General features: G+C 42.7%; 1 protein-coding gene across 3 annotated transcripts in view; it reads left to right on the plus strand.

Annotated features, from left to right (window-relative positions):
• The window catches only part of WLS (Wnt ligand secretion mediator), a 101,704-nt gene that overhangs the window by 63,540 nt on the left and 14,928 nt on the right, over positions 1 to 23,236 (plus strand). For 2 of the 3 annotated variants that reach the window (XR_009258070.1, XM_058717021.1), the window contains exons 3-11: positions 5,231 to 5,355; positions 10,069 to 10,230; positions 11,560 to 11,696; positions 14,617 to 14,785; positions 15,002 to 15,079; positions 16,107 to 16,204; positions 16,562 to 16,625; positions 18,581 to 18,724; positions 19,910 to 19,993. Coding sequence is in view for 2 of the 3 variants with exons in the window: in XM_058717021.1 (XP_058573004.1) it covers positions 5,231 to 5,355; positions 10,069 to 10,230; positions 11,560 to 11,696; positions 14,617 to 14,785; positions 15,002 to 15,079; positions 16,107 to 16,204; positions 16,562 to 16,625; positions 18,581 to 18,724; positions 19,910 to 19,993 (1,061 nt within the window). In the remaining variant the exon portion in view is untranslated. The remainder of the gene's footprint in view (positions 1 to 5,230; positions 5,356 to 10,068; positions 10,231 to 11,559; positions 11,697 to 14,616; positions 14,786 to 15,001; positions 15,080 to 16,106; positions 16,205 to 16,561; positions 16,626 to 18,580; positions 18,725 to 19,909; positions 19,994 to 23,236) is intronic. The other variant, XM_058717022.1, reaches the window with a different exon arrangement.

Here is a 23,236-nt window from a genome sequence, read left to right on the forward strand (position 1 = left end):
ATTACATGCAACATAGTCATTAAAGCTGAACTTTATTTCTGAGTCCATTGGAGGCAGAAGAGAAAATGATTCAGGGGGCTGACTTCACAGCTTTGCTGGGTTTCTCTGGCCAGTGCTTTCCTGTTTCTGAGTTCTGTGTTCCAGGTTTGGATAGGGGTTCATAGTGGGAAGTTCAATGTTCCTGAGACCTGGTAATGATGTTGAATTAAAGGTAGGTATTAGATTTTCAGTTCCCTAATAAAATGGTAAAAACAGTAGCCAATCCTTCATGCTTTCTGAAGTGTTCTAAGTATTTTTTTTTTCCATGCGATAACTAACTTAATGGTCACAAAATCCTAAGAGACAAGTCCTGTTCCAGCAGGGTTAGAAGCCTGAGCATATGTGCCAGGGGGTGATATCACAAAGTCCAGTAAGGGAAGGTCAGAGGGTCACTTGAACCTGCCATTCTCCCTGTGGTTTCTGTTTTTTAAGTACACTATGAAAGACAGCCAAAAGGTATAGGACTGCAGTTCATGAAACTCTAGAAGCTTGATTCTGATGTTTCTAGAAGTGGGGCTTTTGGAGTCTTGACTTCTCTAGCTCAGGAATGATGACACCTGTCGCAGACAGCACAGGAAGTAAGTGATTGTGAGGATGAGGCGAAACATGTGATACAGTTTGTGAACAGTAATAGAAAGTTTTAGAAAGAACTTCGCTTGATGGAGGAACAGAAAGAAAAGAATGGTGGTGTGAAGGCAGTATGAAAAGTGTCACCTCCACAGTATCACCCAGATCACCTGATACTTCATTAGCTGAACTGCACAGAGAGTTTCATTTTGTTGTAGCTTAGTTTTTGTTTTTAGTGAATTAATTACAGACATTTAAAAATGGAGAGATGTTTCGTAACAATTTGCATTTCTGCTTTGTCTTGAAAAAAGCAGAAGGTCTGGTGAGACTGACCTGTACTGCTTCACGATGGCTGTGGTCTGGAGCTACAAGCGGCCGCCTCCAACAGACGGGCTTAGTGCCACATCCAGACCCACCCTGTCCCTGATCTCCCATGTGGTTAGGGGCAGACTACAACATGAACTTAGCTGGCCCCAGGCTTCCAGCTCCATCATGTCACGTCACATCACGTTCTTATGGCATGTCACACTTCCCCAGTCAGGTTTCTGAAATGGCGCTGTGTAGCTCAGATGAGAGAATTCCAGACACGCTGCAAGCCATGCTCATGGCCTCCAAAGCACTACATATTTCTCTCCCGTAGAAAGCTGCAAAGGCTGTTTGGTTAGCACTGAGTAGCCTGAGTTACCGCAGTGTGCTTGATTCAGGTGTCAAGTTTCATTTTGTTTGTTTTTAAAGTAAGCTCTACGCTCAACTTGGGGCTTGAACTCTGGACCCTGAGATCAAGAGTTACACCGTCTGCCAACTGAGCCAGCCATGTGCCCCCTGTTAGGTTTCTTTTGAAGTCTGCTGTTTTCTACCAACAAAGGTAGTTGAGGGTAGTGGGGTTTCGGGGTGACCCAGACCCAGGTTTAAGTCCCAACTCTGTCATTTACTAGCTATGTATTCTTGGGAAATTTCTAACCTCTTACGCACAGGATGGATGCCAGGCGTCAAGGAGAGGGTGTCTGCCTAGAGCCTGTGTTTTTGCTGAAGACTTACTTATTCATCTTTTGTGACTAGTTTGATGGGCTACTTTTAATACCAAGTAGTCAGTCTTCTCTAAGCAACGTTAAAAAAAAGATAATTGTGTTTTAAGGCAATTTGAAAATGGTTGTCTCCCTCCCATTACCAACAACAGTATGATTTCAGGCAAATTACTTAATACCTGAGGACCTCAGCTAATTCACTAATCAAAAGGAAATATCTGTGCCCCACTTCATAGAGTTTGTTGGGAACATTAAATGATATCATTTAAATGAAAGCGCGGAAGTCATATGGGCTTAAATACAGAGTAATCAGACATGAAAGGAGTGTTTAAAATTTGTTTGCTTTTAACAGCGTCCTTTAAAACAGTTTTTCCTTTAGGGATTCCCAACAGATGGGAATAACTCTTAAATCTGGGAGAAGGCCAGGAGGTGAGTCTGTCTGGCCTTTCTTCTCCCTGAGGCACCTGTTCTGATGAAGCTCACCCCTAACATTTGGGCCCAAGGCAAGAGTGCCTAAGAAAGCATAGCTGTCATATGTCTAAATACCTAAAAGTGATAAATCAGGCCAACAAATTGTTAAGCCAAGTTAAGTTCTACTATCTGATTATAACATTTGCCTTCATAATGCACTGGAAAGCCAGGTTTGAATTTCGGATTCTTCCACTTCTTGGAATTCTGTGCCAAAATGGGACTGACCAAGGAGTTGTGGGCCCCTAAATGCCTTTTCTTTCCACCCCTGGCTCCACCCCCTACAGAAAAGGAGCTTTGAGTGTTATGTGTATGGACACCCCAACCTCCTTGCTCCATCTCTGACTGTATCCTACAAAGAGTAGCCTTTGACCAGTCCTGAGCCCAGGGGGTGCGCAAGTGGTTGTATAGTTCCCCTTAGGAGGCCAGATCTGGGGAAGACCCCCCAACCAAGGCCATGGAGATAGGCTCAGAGCTATCAGGGTAGGGTATTCTGGGCTCCTGAGTTCTTGGAGCATATTCTAATTTTTTTTAACTTTTTAAATTTATTATTGAGAGACAGACAGAGACAGAGCATGAGCATGAGAGGGGCAGAGAGAGGGAGAGACATAGAATCTGAAGCAGGCTCCAGGCTCTGAGCCATCAGCACAAAGCCCAATGCGGGGCTCGAACCCATGGAGCACGAGATCATGACCTGAGCTGAAGTCGGCTGTTTAACCGACTGAGCCACCCAGGAGCCCCAAGCATATTCTAAAAGTAGGGGTAAGGGGTTTAGGCCCTCGGTGGGCATGTCCCTTTCACTTGAGGGTTTCTCTTCCTGTGAGAAAGGGAATAGTTAGAAGAGGGCCAGACAGTAGGTCCCTTTAAAATTTGGACCCAAATTAAGGGCCCTTCCTGCCAATATCTAAGGCCAGTGCTACTCTGAACCCTGGGGCCCCAAGAAGCCCAGTGTGTGGACTGATATCTCCTTTTACAGCTTTTCACATTTATACTCTTGAGTCCTGTGGTTCTGGAAGTGTTCTTTCAACACAACATAGCTGAAAGTCCCAATTGCTAATGCCAGTTTTAGAAATGAAAAGGATGTAGGGGCGCCTGGGTGGCCCAGTTAGCTAAGCGTCCGACTCTTGATTTCAGCTCAGGTCATGATCTCACAGTTCGTGGGTTCGAGTCCTGCATCAGGCTCTGCATTGTCAGTGTGGAGCCTGCTTAGGATTCTGTCTCCCTCCCTCTCCGCCCCTCCCCCACTTGCTCGTGCTCTTTTCAAAATAAATAAATAAACTTTAGGAAAAAAAAAAAAAGAAACGAAAAGGATGAAAAAGCTTGGTGTCTAATGTGAGAGCTCTGGCCAGTTCATTCTGTTGACCACTGAGGCTGTCAAGCAAGGAGCAGCTGTGGCCAGCTTGAGCCCCAACCAAGAGGACATACAAACGCTGTAAGCATTTTTTCTGTCAAGCTGGGTATCGCACAGTTTCTTATGTAGGGACTTGTACTTCCTTGTTTTCAGCCCTGAGTCTCTGCACTGCCTGGTGTCTCCAAGTCCAGAGTTTCTCCTCAAACTGTGCAGAGACAGGCAGATATAGAAGACCTGGAGATCCAATGATTTTGTGTACAAACTTTGAGCCAGTTACCCTGTTGTCAGCACCATGCCTCACCTGTCTTCTGCAACACTGGTGTTTTCAAATTTTGAGCTCCTTGGGGGTCTACTGGACATGATGGCTCACTTTCCCACAGTAGCCCTTCTGTTGCAGTTTAGGCTGTGCCCCTCTCTCTGGCTGTCAGGAAGCTCTATTTCATGTATCTTTCATTTTTTTAAAAGTGCTGCAATCCCTGATCTGCTCGTGTCATCACCACTTTTTCCCCTTGTGATTTAATATTCTTTGAATTCCTTTACTGTTTGTTCTGTGGCATTTCAGGAGGGAGAGGAGGAAAATAGGAATGGCCAATTCACCATGTTTGAGGATTTAAATTGTACTAAGAAAGTAGCAGGACACTGGTGTTCATTGAGGGTTTCATCTACATCCAGATGGCCTCAGATCCCTCCTTTCTTGCATTCTTTCTTTCTCTTTCTGGATTTCAGAGAACTTGGGGTTCACATTGTCAGATTGGCTTCAGGTCACACTGGGCCGGTGGATGGAAAGCCCTAATTTTCCAAACAGCAGTTATCATCTGTTTCTAGAGCCTAGAATTGAACCCCATCTCATAACGCCAGTGAAAGCTGGTTCTCCAATCATTTTGGAAATGTGATCTGTATGGGGTTTTTTCCCCAATTAAGACTCTCCTGTTCTTGAACTTGCTCAGCACAGTTTAAGACAGACATAACGGATAGATGCAATTTTTATTCATCTCGTCTCCTTAGTGAGTTCTGTGGTGAGTTAAACCCATTTATGGTTCTTACCGATATGGAAGTACATGTGAATATTCATTTGTACAATGATGTGCTTATTATTATATTCTTATCTGTGCATATATAAGTCTTTAATTTTGGAAAAACCCTTCATTTTTTACGTTAACTTTCCCCTCCATTTGCAGAAGGGGTTTTGAGTTTTTGAGAAATAAAAGATCCCATTTTTGAGAACTTCTTTGGAAGTAATTCTAAGAAAGACGCCTTGAGACTAGAGTGTGTTACAAAGGCAGCACAGAGCGTACTTAAATCATGTCTCTGAGCGGTGGTTATTTTTATCAGATAGGAGAGAAAACACAGGCAGATGAAGTATGGGTTTCAGATACCTAAGGCACTTCTGTGGAAGAAGGACTTCACATTCCATGTAACTCCTCTGGGCAGGCCTAGGACCTGTGTTGCAAGTCTCAGGAAGATAAGTGCTGATCATGAGTCACAGTCTGACCACTTGAGCTGCTTCAGAGAGAGTTAGACCCCTGTCTCTGGAGGAGTTTACATGAAAGCTGTTTGACTCTTTGGCAGAGAAGTTAAGGAAGGGACCGAGTATCCAACTTCAACATTCACCCTATGACTTTTAAGTTTCAGATTTGGAGACTTGGATCTGGAGTTTGAGAGAAATGAATATATATTGTTTTGTCTTCGTTTCCATGGCAGAGCCTATGAGAATTTTTGAACTGTTTCCAAAATACCTTCCCAGATGCCATTTCTGAATTGTGCATCCTTTCTCTTGCAGAAGAAAATGCAGAAGTTTCCATGGATGTTTCCCTGGCTTACCGTGATGATATGTTTGCTGAATGGACTGAAATGGCCCACGAGAGAGTGCCCCGGAAACTCAAATGTACCTTCACATCCCCCAAGGTAGGATGCCTTGGTGTCTAAGTTTATAGGGTTTTTATTTGGGTTCCAGGTATGTGGGAAGATTTACTTTACAGCTCACAGGTATGTTCTTTAGTATGAATGACCCACAAAGGTTAGTCGGCATCCTTTGTCTTAGTGGAGAAAAGGGCAATGTGGTGATTGTATGTCCCTGTTCAGGAAGAAAGAACAGAAGAAAGAATGTCTGTTTGAAGTGATGTGGTTGTTTCTCTGAAATCACTCCATACAAATAAACCCTTGGTTCTTAAGCACTGAGAGTGTCTGAAGAATGTTGCTAAGTTATTTTGAGGTGTGAGAATCTGTTCATATTGGATCAATGCTTGTGTCTGCTTCTCTGATTCTTAGGCATTCCTTTGTTGCCAGAGTTAATGTGCAGGTACAAAGACTAAAAATCCCAGTGAATACCACATACAAAAAAGAGGCCCTGAGGGAGGAAATCTAATTTCATTTGAGACCTGGGTCTTCTAACCCATTTTTAAGGCTCTCCCTTCTCTGGTTCATCCAGGAGGACTCTTTCAACCACCCACAGGAGGGAGGTTACTCTCCTGCATTGAAAATAAGGAGACATTTTGTTTTGGGCAAAGGCCTTTAATTTTATGATTCCTCATAAATGAAATGCAAAGATTGACTCAGTGACCCTCAAAGGATAGTAGGATTTGATGGTATAAGGACCAGGTCACAGTTAGCCAGGGGCCCTTTTCATTGCCAAGTGCTGTCCTCACACACACCTTCCCAGGCTCTGACTCCCCTACCCGTACTGACTGAAGTTTCTGTGAAGATGAAATGGAGCCATGGTTATTGTCACTCATGGTTACATTCCTTAAGGGTATTGACATGGAGCACCATCAGCTAGGTGGCCTCTGATGTCCCTTCAGGTACAGAAATTGTCTCATTTTTTCTGTGTGAAGTGCATGAGAGACCCAACAGCACTGAAACACATTTTGATTATGTCATCTGGCATCTTCGGATCAGTTGCTTTTAAAGGACTTGGGCAGCTTTGTAATACCTGCTCCATCGATCAGTTTAGTACTTCTTCTCTCCTGGCATTGGCCTTTCCTGGCCTCACTTTTGGCTATCGCTGCAAAGATGGGGTGTCCTGTGGAATGAATGGTAGGAATGGTAGGTTGAAGCTTCTGGGTATCATGCCCCAGCTGCCCACCCTACACTGAAGAGGAGTAAGATGGGGAAGGGCAGGTTCATAGTATTACCATTTAGTTAAAAGTGTGGATTTGGAACAAAACACACTTGGCTTCAGTTCCAGGCTGTATCACTTACTGACTGCATGGCCTTAGGCAAACGTACTTAATCTGTCCAAGCTTAATTTTTTCATCTGCAAAGTGGGATAATAATAGCTGCTTTGGGTTTCTTTAGAAGGATTAAATGAGGTGGTAGACACAAGCAGGGTGACCTTATTATTTCGTATCCTCTCTGGGATATGTTTGGGAATGAAAGAGGAGGTTTCACCAGGTGGGCCACCAGGACTGTTGTGGGCAACCCACACACCCTGTATATAGGGGAACCTGGTATTTATGAACTCTCCCTTCCCCAGGTTCCCTAGACCAGAACTACAGAAAGTGTGGTCTGAGGACCAGCAACACCAGTATGACCTCGGAGCTTGTAGGAAATGCAGATTCCCAGGCCTGGTTCACACCCAAAACCTAGTAAGTCAAAATCTCAGGGTATAGGACCAAGGAATCTGTGTTTTAACAGGATTTCAACTCCTGCGGTTTCATGAAGTTTAAATGTCACTGCCCTAGACCCTCTGCTGTCTGCCAAATGTAGTACCATCCCCTAAAAAAATCATCTGGAATTGTTTGGGGTAGGTACTTGGGGGTAATCTGTAGGTGAAAATGAGTGGTAGAGAGAAATCTGAGGTAGCAGGAGAGAGGAATATCTGACATTTTCAAATCTTTATATGCAGTGGGAAAAATTAATTAAAACCTTTCTGTCACTGCAAGTTGATTGCATCTTTCAGAGGTGAGACTGGTTGGATATCTAAGCTAAAGTATATGAAGCTTTGGGGTATGGAATTTCATCCTCAGAAAATGGAAAAGTCATTTCTTGCCTCACTTACACACTTGGAGGGCGCTGAGAAGCAGAGTGAGGGGGAGGTCATTAAGAAGCCTGGAACTGCTTCTTAATGATGGCTGCTTAATTATCTTTAGGATGTGTTGATCCCTTTCAAGAAAGATATTAAACCTTGAAAAGTGTGAAGGAAATGAATCATCAAATCTCTGCTTTTTGATTGCAGTGAAATTTAGTCTTGAGTCTGAAGATTAAATGAGAAATTGCTTTAAAGCTTTTTAGTCCCTGGTGGATTGTGAGTTGGGAAAAAAAAAAAAAAAGTCAAGTTGCCACCTGCTGTAATTTGTCCTAATTAGCCAGTCTCATGCTGGAGTTGGGGGAGGACTGAGGGGGATGGGGAAAGGAAGGGGGGGACTGCCTTTCTTCCTAAATGTCCTAAATACTGGCAGAGGCAGAACCTTGGTGCATAAGGATAAGTTCCCAACAGGAGACAGTGAATTTGTCTCGGAGACAGGTAGGCCAGGCCAAGATCCCAGAACCTGATGTGCCTAATTTGTTGAAGGTAAATTTGTCTCATGAAGTGGTAGTGTTACCCTCTCTATAAGGATGAGGAAGTGGAGGACACTGAGAGAACCGTGAATGGGGAATTAGAAGGAACCCTGGAGATCTTGTTTTACTTAGGAGGAAAGTGAGGCTGAATGAGGCAGATGACCTTCTCAAGGAATCCAGCAGGGGGCCAGATCAGGCCTAGAATAGAAGTCTCCTGACGTGACGTTCAGTGCCTTCCCTACCACAGACACATGCCTCAGTACATGTCTGGGGCAACATCACTGTTTTCTCCCTGCTGTACTTGAGGGTCCTCTTCCCCATCAGAGTTAGAGGCTGGATTTGGAAGACCTATGTCCCCCAACCCAGTACTGCTACTACTTTGGGACCTTGGGCGAGAAATACAATCAAGTCAGTGTCAATAGACTAAGTAAGTTTTGTTCCCTTCCCTCTCAAAACCTCAATTTCTAGAAATAAAACAAGACCCTGAAGGAAAGCACATAAGAAAATTCTTTCTTGCCGTTAACATAGAGGACAATTAACTTCTTCCGTGTGGATTAATCTGAGGCCAAATTTGAGGAGGGTAGTTCCTGCAGAGCCCCAATACTTGCCCTGATTTATAAGTGTAAAGGAAAGGAGTAGAGAGGAGAGAAGGAATCTACATAAGAAGAATCATCCAGTCTGCAACTGAAGTTTGGAACAGAAGCAAAAAGCTTTCGACAGAATTGTTTGAAATCTCATAAGCCAAGTCTAGTCAACTAATAGTTCTGAAAGAGTCCTTCAAACTTTAGGGGATGAAAAACTATTATGATTGATTTGTAATGTCTGCTATGAGTGAGGAAGGGAAGAGTGGAAGCATAAAAGCCAGATATTAGCCTGCTGTACCTCTACTTTTGTCTCTGTCTCTATACAAAATTCTGTTTATTGCACTCTAAGCTCTGTCCAATAAAGAATTCTCCAAGATCACCAAAGGGTGAGAGACTCTTCATACACCAGTCAGATTGTGGATTACTTGTTGTCTTCCTTCTGATTTCTCCACTGGACTTTTTACTCTAAAGATACACAAAAAAATTATGTTGGTCCTGAGAATATAGGCTTAGGAACAACGAATTAGGTCTTCCCTATCACTTGGTTAAGAGGTGTACACCAGGAAAATACTGAAGCTGGCATATAAACCCTACATCGATGGCAGACACTCATCTCTTTTATCAGGGAAAAGTCCCTAGCTACTAAAGCTGATGCCTCTACATGCCCATATTTACTCCCCTACCCTGACCCCTCAGCAGGGCCACATAGCCAGGAGTCCTGGTGAGGTAGAGCAGAATTTAGTTTTCAAAAGCAACCTGTACCCCTACTCTTTAATGTCTCACAACCATGCTTTCTGAGCAGTAGCTCTTCAATCATTGGCAGGAAGTCCAAGAGGCTTTTCTAGAAATTGGGCTAAATTTGGCTTAATTAAAATTTCTGTTCCCTTCTGCCATCTAACCTCTTGGGCAGTTAGGAAGCTTCAGAGGCAGAAAATTCCAAGTTGGCATCTCTGACAACCTAATCCCATTATTACCTTTTATCCCTTCTATCTTCCCCAAATTCTAAGTGTTCCTTGACTTGCTTCTTTTTCTATCAAATCAATAAAAAGAAGATATTTTCACCTTCTTGTAGCTTCAGGCAAAAGCCGTGAAAATTACTCTTGGCATCCAAGAGTGTGATGAACATTTCAGAAGTTGACTGTTCCATGCAGCCAACAGTCATGGAATAGTAGTGGTCTTCCATGATATGCTGCAAATAAAAAGCCCTTTATAGGCCTGGGAGACCAGGTTATTCTGATGTGAAGCTTAATGCGGATTGAAGAACTGAGAAAGTGTTTGCTAAGAGAGGAGATTTCTGTTTTTTATCTAAAATTTTCTGGTTCCACTTCAAATGTGGCTGGGTCTTTTTTTTTGGGGGGGGGGGGAGGGAGCAGCCATTGGATACCATGCCTCCAGTGTGCCCTATTATCTGTAGCTCTGAGGTATACCTTTAAGCATTAGCTTTTCAGCATTGGTGATATGAGGCGAAGGTAAGACAATTTAGACATAGTCTGTTGGAAATAGTGATTCTGTCTCAAACGCTCTGCTCTTCTTCCAGACCCCAGAGTATGAGGGTCGTTACTATGAATGTGATGTCCTTCCTTTTATGGAAATCGGGTCTGTAGCTCATAAGTACTACCTTCTGAACATCCGGCTGCCTGTGAATGAGAAGAAGAAAATCAATGTTGGAATTGGGGAAATAAAGGATATTCAGTTGGTGGTAAGTGAATCTACTGGGTCCAGGCAGCATGTGACATTAGAACACCGGCTCAGAACGGTGGTTTGTGAGCATGTGTGTTGGAAAGTAACTCCATCTCACCCTTGGGATCTCCGTGTGCCCATTGCGTCACCTGAGAAATAGAAATGATGGCTGAGATTTCAATTGACATGAGAGATTACAGCAATGGAAAGTAATGCAGTTATTGTACCCATTTAAGATTTTATTATAATGGTCATGATTGTGTAATAATACCAAGATAAAAGTAATTTTTCTTCACATGTCTCACCTTGCAAGGACAAATGTTTCTTTTTTTTTTAAGTTTACTTATTTATTTTGAGAGGGAGAGCAGTGGAGGGGCAGAGAGGGAGAAAGAGAATCCCAAACAGGCTCCACGCTGTCAGCACAACACCCTGTGTGGGGCTCAAACTCACAAACTGTGAGATCATGACCTGAGCCAAAACCAAAAGTCAGATGCTTAACCAACTGAGCCACCCAGGCACCCCCCTCCTCTTTCTTTTCTTTTTTCTTTCTTTTTTCTTTTTTAAGTTTATTTCAAGCACAAATGTTAAAGGTAGCAATGGTGTTTTTTAGGTTCTTTCCATTTTATTTGTTTAACAGGCAAAAAAAAAAAAAAAAAAAAAAAAAAAAATAGAACATGGACCAAGAGTCTTTTTTATCTAAAAAAGTCACATAAGAAATGCACATTTATTGTAGAAAATTAGGAAGCAAAAGTAAACACAAAAAATAACATAAAAATTGCCCGTAATATCTAGAGAAATAATGACTGTTGAGGTTTTGATACATATATATCCCTACAGACTTTTTCTATACAGATAGAAAGATACATGCATATAGTTTTTCCAAACAAAAAAAAAAATCATACTCAACTGACTTCTTTGTTCCTTGCTTTTTTTTTTGTTTAATAGTATATTGTGAATATAATATAAATATACTTTGCAATACTGTGTAGCATTCCGCTGTATAGATTTACCTTAACACATTTTACTGTCCCAACATTTTGGGAGCTATCTTAAAATAGCTCCAATTTTTCAATAAAAAAGTCTCACAGAAAAATCTTTAATCATGCTCTTAGTGATTCCCTTTGTATAGAGTGGGTCCATTTTTTTTGCCTTTTATTTAGATTTCTTACAGTGCCTGAGGAGGGGGCAGGGGAAGGGTGAAGAGGGTACATGCTATGAATATTAAAGCTCTTGATCTTGAAAGTTCAGCAGAAAAGATCTCTTTTCACTTCTCCCCAAAATGCGTTTTCTGGTAGGAAATAACACTAAGATATAGTCACCTTCAAAATTATGATTGGTCTTTGTCTAGGGAATCCATCAAAATGGAGGCTTCACCAAGGTGTGGTTTGCAATGAAGACCTTCCTTACGCCCAGCATCTTCATCATTATGGTGTGGTATTGGAGGAGGATCACTATGATGTCCCGACCCCCAGTGCTTCTAGAAAAGTAAGAACTGATTTCAGAGCACTCTTAAAGAACACTGGCATTCTAGATCTTCCTGCCATGGTCCTGGTTTTGCTGGGGTTTAGTTCAAGTGGTCATTGTGGTACTTAGGCAGGTGATTAGACCAGGAATTATCCTGGACTCTTTTTACTCCTTCAGCTTTCACATGCAATTTATTATTAAATCCTAAGGATTAAACCTCTCTCACATTTCTGTTTCTCTATTCTGTCTTTGCTCTTCATTCCCGTGGTCTGAGTCAGATACTTCTCTCTGTCACTGTGGACAAACTGCCTTGCTCCTAAGCCCAACCCTCTCACCTCCATAAAGATGATATGCTCGTAGATGTATCCCCTTTCTGTCCCACATTACTGACTTTTCCTTTCTACTGGATTATTCCCATTAACATACAAACACACTATACCATTTCACATTCTTAGACAAAACTCTTGATTTTCCTATTTCCCCCTGAAGCCACCACACCGTCTCTCTACTCCTCTTTATATCAAAACTCCTCAAAAATTTTGTCCGTATATCTCCTCCACCTGTTCTTTCTTGGGCCCATTCCACCCCTCAATAAAACTGCTCTTGACAGGATCTCCAGTGACCTTCACATTCTAAATCCAATGGTCACTTCTCAGTTCTCACTTGACTCATCACCAGTATTCGATGTAATTGGTCATTTCCTTTTTCTTCACAGAGCCTTCTTCACCCTTCTCATGGTTATTCTCCACCTTTGCTGATCATCACTGTCTCCAGTGCTGTTTCCAACCATCTTTTCAACCTCTTAAACTTGGGAGCCAGTGCTCAGTCTTTGGACCTCTTCTCTTTATTAGCTATGCCTGTTCCCAGAGTGATGTCGTCTAGTCTTGTGGTCTTAAAAATCACCTACACTCTGATGACTCTTAATTTATATCCTCAACCTCAGCCTCTCTCAGCCCTCAACCCAAATATTCCAGCTGTTTATTTAACATCTTCACTTGCACAAAAATGTAACGCATGCAAAGAACAACATTTTATTTCCTCTGCATCAAACTTGCCCCTCTCCTAGGCATCCCCACTGAAGGAAATGGCAGCTCCATCCTTTCAGCTGCTCAGATTAGAGAAGTAGGAGTCATCCTTTACTTCTTTTTTTCACACTCCTCGTCCAACCCAGCTGGAAATCTCACCGTATCCATTGCTACCACCATAGTCTAACTCACTTTCACTTCTCATTTCTCACCTGGATGACTAGAAATAGCCTCTCAATTGCTCTTCTTGCTTCCACTCTTGTCCTTCCTATAGTCTATTCTCATAGCAGCCAGTGTTCACTTTCAAGTATAAATCAGATCTTGTCACTCCTCTGCTCAAAGCTCTCTGTTGGCTTTTCATTTCAAATCCTCTGATTTCATCTCCGATCCTCTCTACCATTCACCATCCCCCTTGATGATGCTTAGACATGCCTGGTATGCTCCCACCCCATGGCCTTTGCACTGCTGTTCTCTTCGTCTGAAATGCTCTTTCCTAGATATCTCTGTAGCCCAATTCCTCATTTTCTTCAGGCCCTGTCATAATGTCTCTTATCTTAGAGACTTCTTCCTCTCCACCTTATGTAAAGTAGTATTCCTTCTTTCTTCATTTTCTTACCTTGATTTATTTTTCTTCATTATATTCTATATTTATTTGTTATCTTTCCTCCCAGACCCATCCTCTCACCCCTGCTGAATGCAAGCATCGTTAGAGCAGGATCTTTTTTCTACGTTGTTTACTACTATATCCCCAGCATCTAGAATAGTGACTGGCACATAGTAGGAACTCAATAAATACGAATGTGTTGAATGAATGAATGATATCATTCCACTGTTTAACCTTCTTATTGGATCCTCAGTCCTTTTAAGACAAATTTCAAGTTCTCTGATGGGGTAGGCAAGTTTCTTCATGAACTCAGCTTTTTTTGTTTTGTTTTGTTTTGTTTTTTACTTATTTAGTGTCATGTCCTGTCGTTTCCTGGTATGTGCTACATGCAGATCCCCAAATGCTTCAGGCTGTTCCAGGCTTCTGTGCCTCCATCCAGGCTTTTCCCTTTGCTTGAAATGTCCTTCCACCTCCCCAGTCTTGACTCCCAGCTCTTCTCAGTTTCTGTCTCTGTCAAAGTTAGAAGTCCATGTGGCAGCCTGTGCACACTTCTGTCATATCACTTGTCACACTTTATTTGGCTCAGCCACTACATATATCTCCTTGAGTAGAAGAGGGCTACTCTCTTAGGTATCTCTAGCCCTAACAAAATGCTTGGTATGTCATCCGTGCTTAATTAACCCTTGTATTTCATAGGTGTGAATGGAAGTATGAATAAATCAGTGACAAAATGCATGAACTTGATAGAGTAGTGGCAATTAATAGTACAATAGGGAAAAAACAAAATAAAAACTAAACACACAGCTAAAACAAGTATTTCATGTTGTTTGGAGTGATTTATTATTGAAACAATCATGCTCGTTCATAGTTGCTGAGGATATCATAATAATGATGATAATGAGTGTTCTTAATGATCAGGTTAATGATTACCTGAATAGGTAAGTGGGGATAATTATGTTCAAAGAGGTCTGCTTAAGAAGGCAAAGGCGGGGGAAAACATTGTAGGAAGCTCTTAATCTGATTTGGTACCAAAATAAAGTTCAGGGCATTAAAGAGGTTAGGTTCAATTACATAGAAAATGTTAATGTAACACTCCTTCGTTCTGCAGTGGTGCTAACAAAATAAGACATTTTGCATCTCTGTAGAAATGAGAGCTAAGAAACTGATCATATGGCTTCAGTCCTAATATGAAACATCTCATTTCCCAAAACTGGGTTGTTGTTGTTGTTGTTGTTGTTGTTGTTGTTGTTGTTTTTTTAAATCTGCCTCCCAGATGAATAAAGTGGTTTTCCTGATATTCTCTCATAATCAGAGTTATCTTTGCCCTTGGGATTTCCATGACTTTTATCAACATCCCGGTGGAGTGGTTTTCCATTGGATTTGACTGGACCTGGATGCTGCTGTTTGGTGACATCCGACAGGGCATCTTCTATGCGATGCTTCTCTCCTTCTGGATCATCTTCTGTGGCGAGCACATGATGGTAAGAGCCTCCTGACGAAGGAAGGGACTAGAAGGAAGTGTCTGGAGTCAGACCGTTGGTTCAGATTCCTACTCTACCACTTATGAACTAGCCAGGTGGCCTTAGGCAAGTGATTTAATCACTCAGAATTTCAGGTTTCTTGTCTGTAAGATGGAGTTTAAAGGCCTAAAGCATAGAGTTTTGTGAGATTTAAATGAGATGATGTATTTTTTACAGAAAGTAAACACACAAATGTCAACAATTACCACCATTTCCTCTGCTTTGACTTCAGCTCTTCTTGTCCCCAGGACCAAGGTAACCCCCAGTGAATGTGGGCCTGGCTCTTTCCCACTGGCAACTTGATCAGGTGGCCTAGTAACCCCTATTACCTCCCTGGTCTCAGTTTGCACAGACATCAAATCATATTTCAGACGGGACTGAAGGTACCATGGATAAAAATAAGAATGGTGCAGTCATCACGTTGTGGCTAAGGTGATGTGCCAGCTGGAGCTTGGTCCTCCTGTCAGGCACAATCAGCTTCGTAGTAGCGGACTGTTTTTAAATCCCATAATGGTTTGATCATTGCTTCTGAAGACTTGCAGCCCTTGTAGGAGAGCAGTGAGAGGAGAGAGAGGTGTTAGCTTACGGCTGGGGTAGCCATAAGGGCCCCTCCAGCAGTGATGCACTGAGAATGAGCCCTCATAGCAGGGACAGGATACAGGAGACTCGGGTAGAGCAGCGCAGCCTGCCATGGTGGAGTGCCCAGAGTGAGTTGTGTGCAGTGTCCCCACCTGGGCTCCAGCCTGACTGCTACAATTTGTCTTCTGCCTTTCCCTGTTTTCTCACTTTATATTCCTTCATTCTCTGTCTCTTGGTATCTCTCTGTATCTCTCAAGAGGAACCACTCTTGATTTTAATGAAGACAGGGAGAATATATGTCTATTATCCTAACCATGAGAGATATTGATATATCTCTTGACATATTTTAATGCCTTAGAGTCTTTATTTTGTCCTCTGGGCACCACCCACCTCATCAAACACAAGTGTTTAGTCACATAGGAGTTCAACTCTGAATGAGTCCTTTTACAGACCATAGATCTTCCACTGCTGAGGGTACAAGACCTTTCTTTGGGTTCCCATAGCATCCTGTTCCTATTGCTGTGAGGGCCCCTATGGGTGGGCTGATAACAATGAGCTCCTTTGGAACAAAGATTTTGGTCTTATTCTCCTCTGCCTAGAGCCTAGCGTGATGCTTGATATACAGCAGGTGTTTGAATGACTGACTTAACTATAGAAGTGCTTTGCTTTCCCCTGTCTCATTTCTCAATTTGGTTTTCCTCAGGATCAGCATGAGCGGAATCACATAGCAGGGTATTGGAAGCAAGTTGGACCAATTGCTGTTGGCTCGTTCTGCCTCTTCATATTTGATATGTGTGAGAGGTGAGCAGGTGCCTGTGGGGTCCTGGGCTAACATGTGCATCCCTATGTCCACTCCAGCTCCTTTAGAGGTATTCAAAGAGGGGAAGGGTGGCCGGGAGCCTATGGGGTGAAAGCACTGGACATGGTCACATCCTCAGATAAAGATTGGGATTAAATCAAAGACAAAGCCCTTTATAGATGGAAGATGTTTGTGCTGGCCCTATCCTTCAGACTCTGTTTCTCTTTAAGTCTGCCAGCCTTTCTTAGTCTAAATACAGCTCCCACCCCTCTGGCTGTGAGAAACTAAGAGTGTGTAAAAAGAAAGTTCCCCTTTGCCTCTGTATTAATTGTGTCTTTCCATATCGTTTTTCTTTGTAGAGGGGTACAACTCACGAATCCCTTCTACAGTATCTGGACTACAGATGTTGGAACAGAGCTGGCTGTATCCTTCCTTGCTGGGTTCAGGGTTTCATTTCTTGTCATAGCCACCTGGTCCCTCAAGATGATTTTCTAAGTCCTGCTAATGTTCTCCATGTGTGCTCAGCCAGAGCTTTGATCCTCAGACCAATGATAACGGTGCAATTAAGGCAAATAAGAAGAAGAATGAATGCTTGCTTTTAAGCCCTGTGAGAGGAGGCAAAATGAAGAAGTTGCAGTGCGTCCTCACAGCAGATGGATCAGAGTTGCTAGTCTTACCACAGCCTGTCTAAATGATCTATATGCTTGTTTACCGCAGACTCCGGCATGGCCAGCTTTTCCCTGCAGCCACAGAGGCTCATATCTGGGCCCCTGTGGGAGAGCCCGTTTCCAAAGTCATCTGTGTGCGCGACTTCTCACAGTGACCTTGGTGTGCCAGCGTACGTGCTGCTGCCATTCCTTTCTGAGACCGCATGGAGATAAGGCTAAGGTGATTAGTTCCAGGGGAGTTGCCGACGCTTCTGGTTGGTTGGTGTAAACTCTGTCTGAGTCATCTTCATGAAGCAGAAGCGACAGTCTTAGCTTATCCCCTTTAGGATGCTGGATTTAAATATTTTATCTTCCTGAATAATATGTCAAGAGCTTTGGGGGAAAAAGACTCTCCTCTGGAGTGGGGAGAAAGGCTGGAGTTGTATTATTTCCTGATGGATAATATCTTGTCACGTGCTGGTAAATAATGCTTTGTTCGGCCATGATGTTTATCTGGGCTTCTTAGTGTCACAAGAACTTTGTGAGCAAACTGATTCAGTAGTATCATTACCTTAAAGATGAGAGAGTTGATCTCACCATGACTCCCATCCTTCCTCTCCAAAATGTGAGCTGCACAACACGGGAAATACTCCTAATGTTAAGTCTGCTTCAACCTTTTCATTGTACAGATATGATGGAGGTCCAGGGAGGCAAATAAAATGTCAGGTTTCCTCATTCCAGGGTACTGTTAGCTTTATGGAAGAAGGAGAAGCTTCATGAAATGTATTACTTAATGAAATATACATGCTGAGTTCATACTTGTTAAAATTTTTTAAAATATGCAACTTGGGGTAGAGTTGGAGCAGAAAGGACTTGCATTCAGGTCACCTGCCTCCCAAGCCAGCTCAGTGTACCCCAAGCCTTGGTGGTTCTCAAGTTGAGCTTTAAAGATAGGTCTCAGGGTTGCCCTGATCAGTTTCAACGTATATACTGCCCCCACCCTCATGTCCCAATTTGGCCATCTGTCCTTCTGCCTCCTGTCCCATTTGACAAGATTTTTCTTGTGGTAACAGAAGATTGCAAACAGAATTTCCTCCCTGGTTTTACTTCAAGGACTTAGGTCCCATGCCCAGCATCCCTTCTAGCTGCTGTGGCTGCTTCCATCCCCCACTCCATCACTTCCTGATTCCAGGGTGTCTCAGTCTTCTTATAAAAATCCAAGGACTAACTAGCCCAGTGGTTCTTAAACTTGATCCCTGCTCTTGGTTTCCCTGCTCTTGAAAAATCTGATTTCATACATCTTCAGTGAAACCTGGGCTGCATTTTAACACTTCAGGTGATTTTAATGCAGCATTCTACCTGATCAGTAATTTGCAACTGATATCCAGTATTTTAGTGCTTTTCAAATTTATTGTACATACATATCTCCTGGGGATCTTAAGAGGCAGATTCTGATTTAGTAGGTCTAAGGTGGGCCCTGGAATCTGCATTTCTAACAAGCAAGACTCCGTTCCTCTTCTTCCTTGCCTCAGAGAGCAGTTTGGTTCATTCCATTCTGTTGTACTTCTGTGTCAGAAAATCTCTATCACTGGCATTAGAATACCAGTTTTAATGTTTTATCCTCCTGAAAATTGCCCAACTATTTGGAGACAGAGGGTGTTGTTGCCAACAGAGCTGAGACATGCTTGTGTCCCCAGCTAGCCTGCCATTTCCTTTACTGGAAACCATCAGATGGCCTTCATCATTGTGGCTGGCATCTGCCTCTGCCTCTACTTCCTGTTTCTGTGCTTCATGGTGTTTCAGGTGTTTCGGAACATCAGTGGGAAGCAGTCCAGCCTGCCAGCCATGAGCAAAGTCCGGCGGCTGCACTATGAGGTGAGCAAATCTCTTGGCTCATGCAGGATCTGGTTACTCAGTGTCTCCTGCTTGATATGTAAACACATACCACACACCTATACCTGGAGATTAGAAGCCTTTATTTCAAATACACATCGAGAGGTTCTCATGTAATATAGGAGCTCTGGGCAAAATAAGAGGCTAAATCCGACCCTAAAAACACCTAGCTGGCCTGCGTGGATCTTGGAGTTTTCTGTGGTATATATGTCTTTCTGTCCTCAGTAGGGGTGAACTTGTTCAGCAGGTTCTTCAGCTTTGGGGTGGAATGTGGGTGATACTAGATGGGAGATTTGACTACGGCAGAATCAGCCTTGAGACTGGGCTTCAGCCCAGGTGATCTGATTTTTAGACTCCCAAGAGGCTACATTTCCCCTAAAATATCCAGCAGGTGATCAGATAGAATTCGGTAATTTCTGTTTATATGTTATGCATCTCATTCAAGGGAAAACATTCAACATCCTCTAATCTCTAATACAAGCAACACATTCTTAATTTTTCAAGGATCCCTTGGACTCATGCCTAAGTGGCTGTCCTTGGAGAGACATGGGCCTAATTCCTCCGTGAAAAGAAACAGAAACTGCAGAACCCCAGGGTTTTTATATGCAGCGGATCTGCAACTAAGCACCCCTGAATAAGAGGTGTCTCTCCCTGAAACACAGGTTCCCTTAAATCCTGCTCTCAGGAAACCCTGGGCACTTGCTGAAGCTTTGCCTGTCTCTAGAGCTGGAGTGACACATGAGAAAATTCAACCAAATCCACTTCATGTTGATTAATATGCACATTTCTTTTTGTTCACTGGAGCAGAATTTTATTACAACCGCAGAAAACTTGGATTTGGTGACTTTGAACCCTTGCAGAGAAGCATAACCAGCTTAGCAGGGAAATTAGCAGCCTCACCACGTGCTGTGAATATAATTTCCCAGGCTCTGGTATCACTGTTTCATGAGAGATAAGAACATAAGAAATATTTGGCCCAATAAATTTTTCAGCCACATTCACCTCTGCAGGAGAAATGTTACTGTGTGAAATTATTTTACTAGTCACTCTTAGGGATTTGGTTTTATAGATTTCTTTAAAATTAGTTTTTTATAGATTTATATATTGAGAAAAGGATTGGTACCAGCTGGGAGAGTGTTAAGGTACTCTTTTTCTCCTTCCTAACAGGGGCTGATTTTCAGGTTCAAGTTCCTCATGCTGATAACCTTGGCCTGTGCTGCTATGACTGTCATTTTCTTCATCGTTAGTCAGGTAAGTGGATCCTGAACAGTCAGGGTGAGAATGTGCTGGAGAGGTGCCTCTACTCTGCATAGAAAATTCTAGAGAGCTGCTGAGGAAGGAGCAGGGAGGCTATAATGCTGGGCAGCTCTTCAAACCATGTTTTTTAAGGGACATTCTACCTGGCCGGAGGTGGACGGAATTTTCCCTTTCAGTACAGCCTCACGGAAAGAAGAAGTTGCTGAATAAATTAAAAGCCTGCAGCCAGATGGAAGGGCACTTATTTCATTTAGTTGAGAATACACTTTTCAAGCCCTATAGCAGAACAGCAATAAGCAAGTATCAGTTTGATTTGATCCTTATCTGGCATTAACATAGATCCTTTTACAGTCCATCAGCCATTCTTTGCAGTAATTATATTGCCACTTAAACATGAAATATAATTCACAAGTCCCCTTGATAGAATCTTACCTTTCTGCTGGTTATTTCCAAAACTCAAACTTTTGCTCTCTTGATGACCTCAATAATGGTAATAATGTTTAAATATTGGTAACTGGTTTTGGAAAGTGGAAAGTACTGTTTAAATCTGACATGCTACCTTTCTGTCATTCATTGGAGCTTCGCAAAAATCCTGTGGGGAAGTAGGGTAAGTTTTGCTATCCCAGTTGCTAAGACATGAAATCGAATAGCCTTAGAGACATTTCCCATTTGTGCTCTTTTCCAGCTGGGTAGGATTGTGGATGGGTTATTTCACAGTTCTAAGGTTGAATTTTCATATATGTAGAACGGATGTTCTGCAAAAGGTGGCTGTAAGGACCACGGGCAGCAATGCTTGCAAAGTAATTTGCAGAGTGCCTGGCACATCGTGGGCAGGAATAGCTGTGCTCTTGTGAATAAAAAAAAAAAAAGGGTAAATATTGTGCCAAAGGACATTCAGTAAGTTAGGGACCAGAACCCAGTCCTTTTGACTTTTTCTTTTCTTTTTTTGCCAGCTGTTCTGTCCTCTCTGTATTTGGCCCAAACTGAGAATGTAAGTAGTGCAGATAGAGCCTTAGGATGCAGATTTGTCTTGTTCTGCTAGCTTATTTCCTCAGAGGGGCCCCTGTGCTTTTTTGTGCCATAGACCAACCCCCTTGGGCAACCTGGTGGAGGCTGAGGGCTTCTTCTTGGAATGCTTTTAAATGAGTAAAATAAAAACTTTGGACTTCAAAGGGAATCAGATATATAGGTATTTGCAATTATATATGTTACAGATATTACAGATCTATATCTATAATTGTGATTGATACGAAATTATGATTTCTATTGGTGGCAGAATTATCAGTGGTGCTAATATTAACAGGAACTTGTTTTCTACATTCATAAATGAAAGAAATGGTAACTTTCAGTTAGAAACGGGTGAAAATAAAGATATAATTGTTCTCATTCCGGTTCATGGACCTCTTGAACTTTATGGAAGGACACCCAAGGGCGCCTCTGACCCAAGTTAGGAGCCCCTCGAGCCATGTGGGCTCTGCCCACTGGGCAGTGTTAGTGTTGCTGTTGAAGGCTGACGTGAATGTGGAAAAAAAAAAATAAAACAAATATGCATATCTGTCTTCGTAAGTTCAGCTTACCACATCTGCTGTGACCTACACCAGTGCTGTGTTTGTATCAGACTGTTTGTTTATAAAGCCTTGGAAATTTCACTCGCCACTCCAAATGCAGTAAAAATATTTCAAATTCTGAATGAGTTTTTTATTCAACCAGCAGAGACTCAAAGAAGGGTGTCTGAGGCCTGACTTATCCTTTGGCCAATTCCCTCGTGTGACTAAAGTGTCCAGCCCTCCAGTGCCGCGGTAACGCGCTGTGGTACTTAATATGGCCATTTGGGGGAGTCCGAGAGAGCAGGGTGTGCTTGGAGAAAAAGAGCCTCAAGTTAAGCTGGACTCAAGAATAAAAGGCAATCCCAAGATATGTTCCCAGGGAGGCAGAACGAAAGGGCACTTTTGGTCCTAACAACATGTGTCTGCCACCTTAGAAAGCTGAAGCCACACCACCACAGTCCCCATGCTACTTACCCTCCTGCCTCTGCAGAGGGTCCCTTCCACCTGAAGTCAAGAAGGGACAACTGGCCGATCTTTGAGGTACCTATGTGTTTCCCGAATTTAGCCTTGTATATGTTAGATAGCGCACCTTTTTAAAGCAAGGTAGGCCAATTCTTCTAAGGAGCAGAGTTTGTGGCTTTTCTTTGGAGAAAAAGATTAATATTCCATTGCCCCAGTATTTTCTAACATAGCTCCAGCCTGTGGCTGGCTTTTTATATCTGCCGCGACAGTCAGCCCGGAGTGGATTTCTACTCCAAGGGGGTAGCAGCGAGTTCTTTTGGATTCCATTAGCTCCTCACATTCCTCCTGCTGGGTTATTTTTTTAAGGTTTATTTATAGATATCTAAGACGTTTTCAGGCATAACTCTCAATGTCCCAGGTACTGTACTAATATAGTCATCAGAGGATTTATTTTTTAATGTCATTTTGGAATGTCTCAGCAATGAGCTCACCTGAAAGAAAACCTATTGGGTAACTTTTTGAAATAGATCCCAGCCTTAGGTAAAAGGAATGTATTAAAACTCCCATTATACTCTCGGGCTTGCTGAGAGAGCTTGCATTTAAGCCCCATGAAATATAATGCGAGGGGATCTCGCCAGGATATTGAAGCTCTGAGGCCAGGAATGAAGGGCTAACAGGAAGCTGTGGAATGCAGTGACCTTGAGGCTTTGTAGCTGGGTCCTGAGGGGCAGTCTTTTAATGCCTGCCATTTTAATGGCCTCAGTCATAGCAACCGAGAGATGGTACATCACAGTCTGGTATTTTAGCCCCTTCCCTCTGGAAAAGAAAGAGGCGTTCCGTTTAGAGGTAGCGGACAGTAGGGAACAGAAGTGCAATGCAGGGAAGAAGGTCACCAACCTTCACTAAGGGGACCCCCAGGTGCCTGACATTCAGGTCAAGCCACATGCAGCAAACTCCCAGAGAGCCTGTCCCCGGCTCTTTTGTGTGTGTGTGTGATCACTTCATTCTGTCACTTACGGAGGAAATGTTTCCAGTAAGAGAGCCTGTGTCTGGGATTTGGAAATCTTGTTGTTAAGTGGAATGTTGGTTGTCAAGACTACTGGGTGTAAAGGGATTTGACCTTCACTTGGCTCCAGGGGTATAATTGGGTGGTTTCACACAAAAGTAAATTGTTCAAATGTTAAATCAGGAAAAACAGGGACTTTTAGAAATAAGACTTATGCAGGGG

Source organism: Neofelis nebulosa, chromosome 2, assembly GCF_028018385.1.
Source record: "Neofelis nebulosa isolate mNeoNeb1 chromosome 2, mNeoNeb1.pri, whole genome shotgun sequence".
In the NCBI taxonomy this organism is placed as follows: Eukaryota; Metazoa; Chordata; class Mammalia; order Carnivora; family Felidae; genus Neofelis; species Neofelis nebulosa.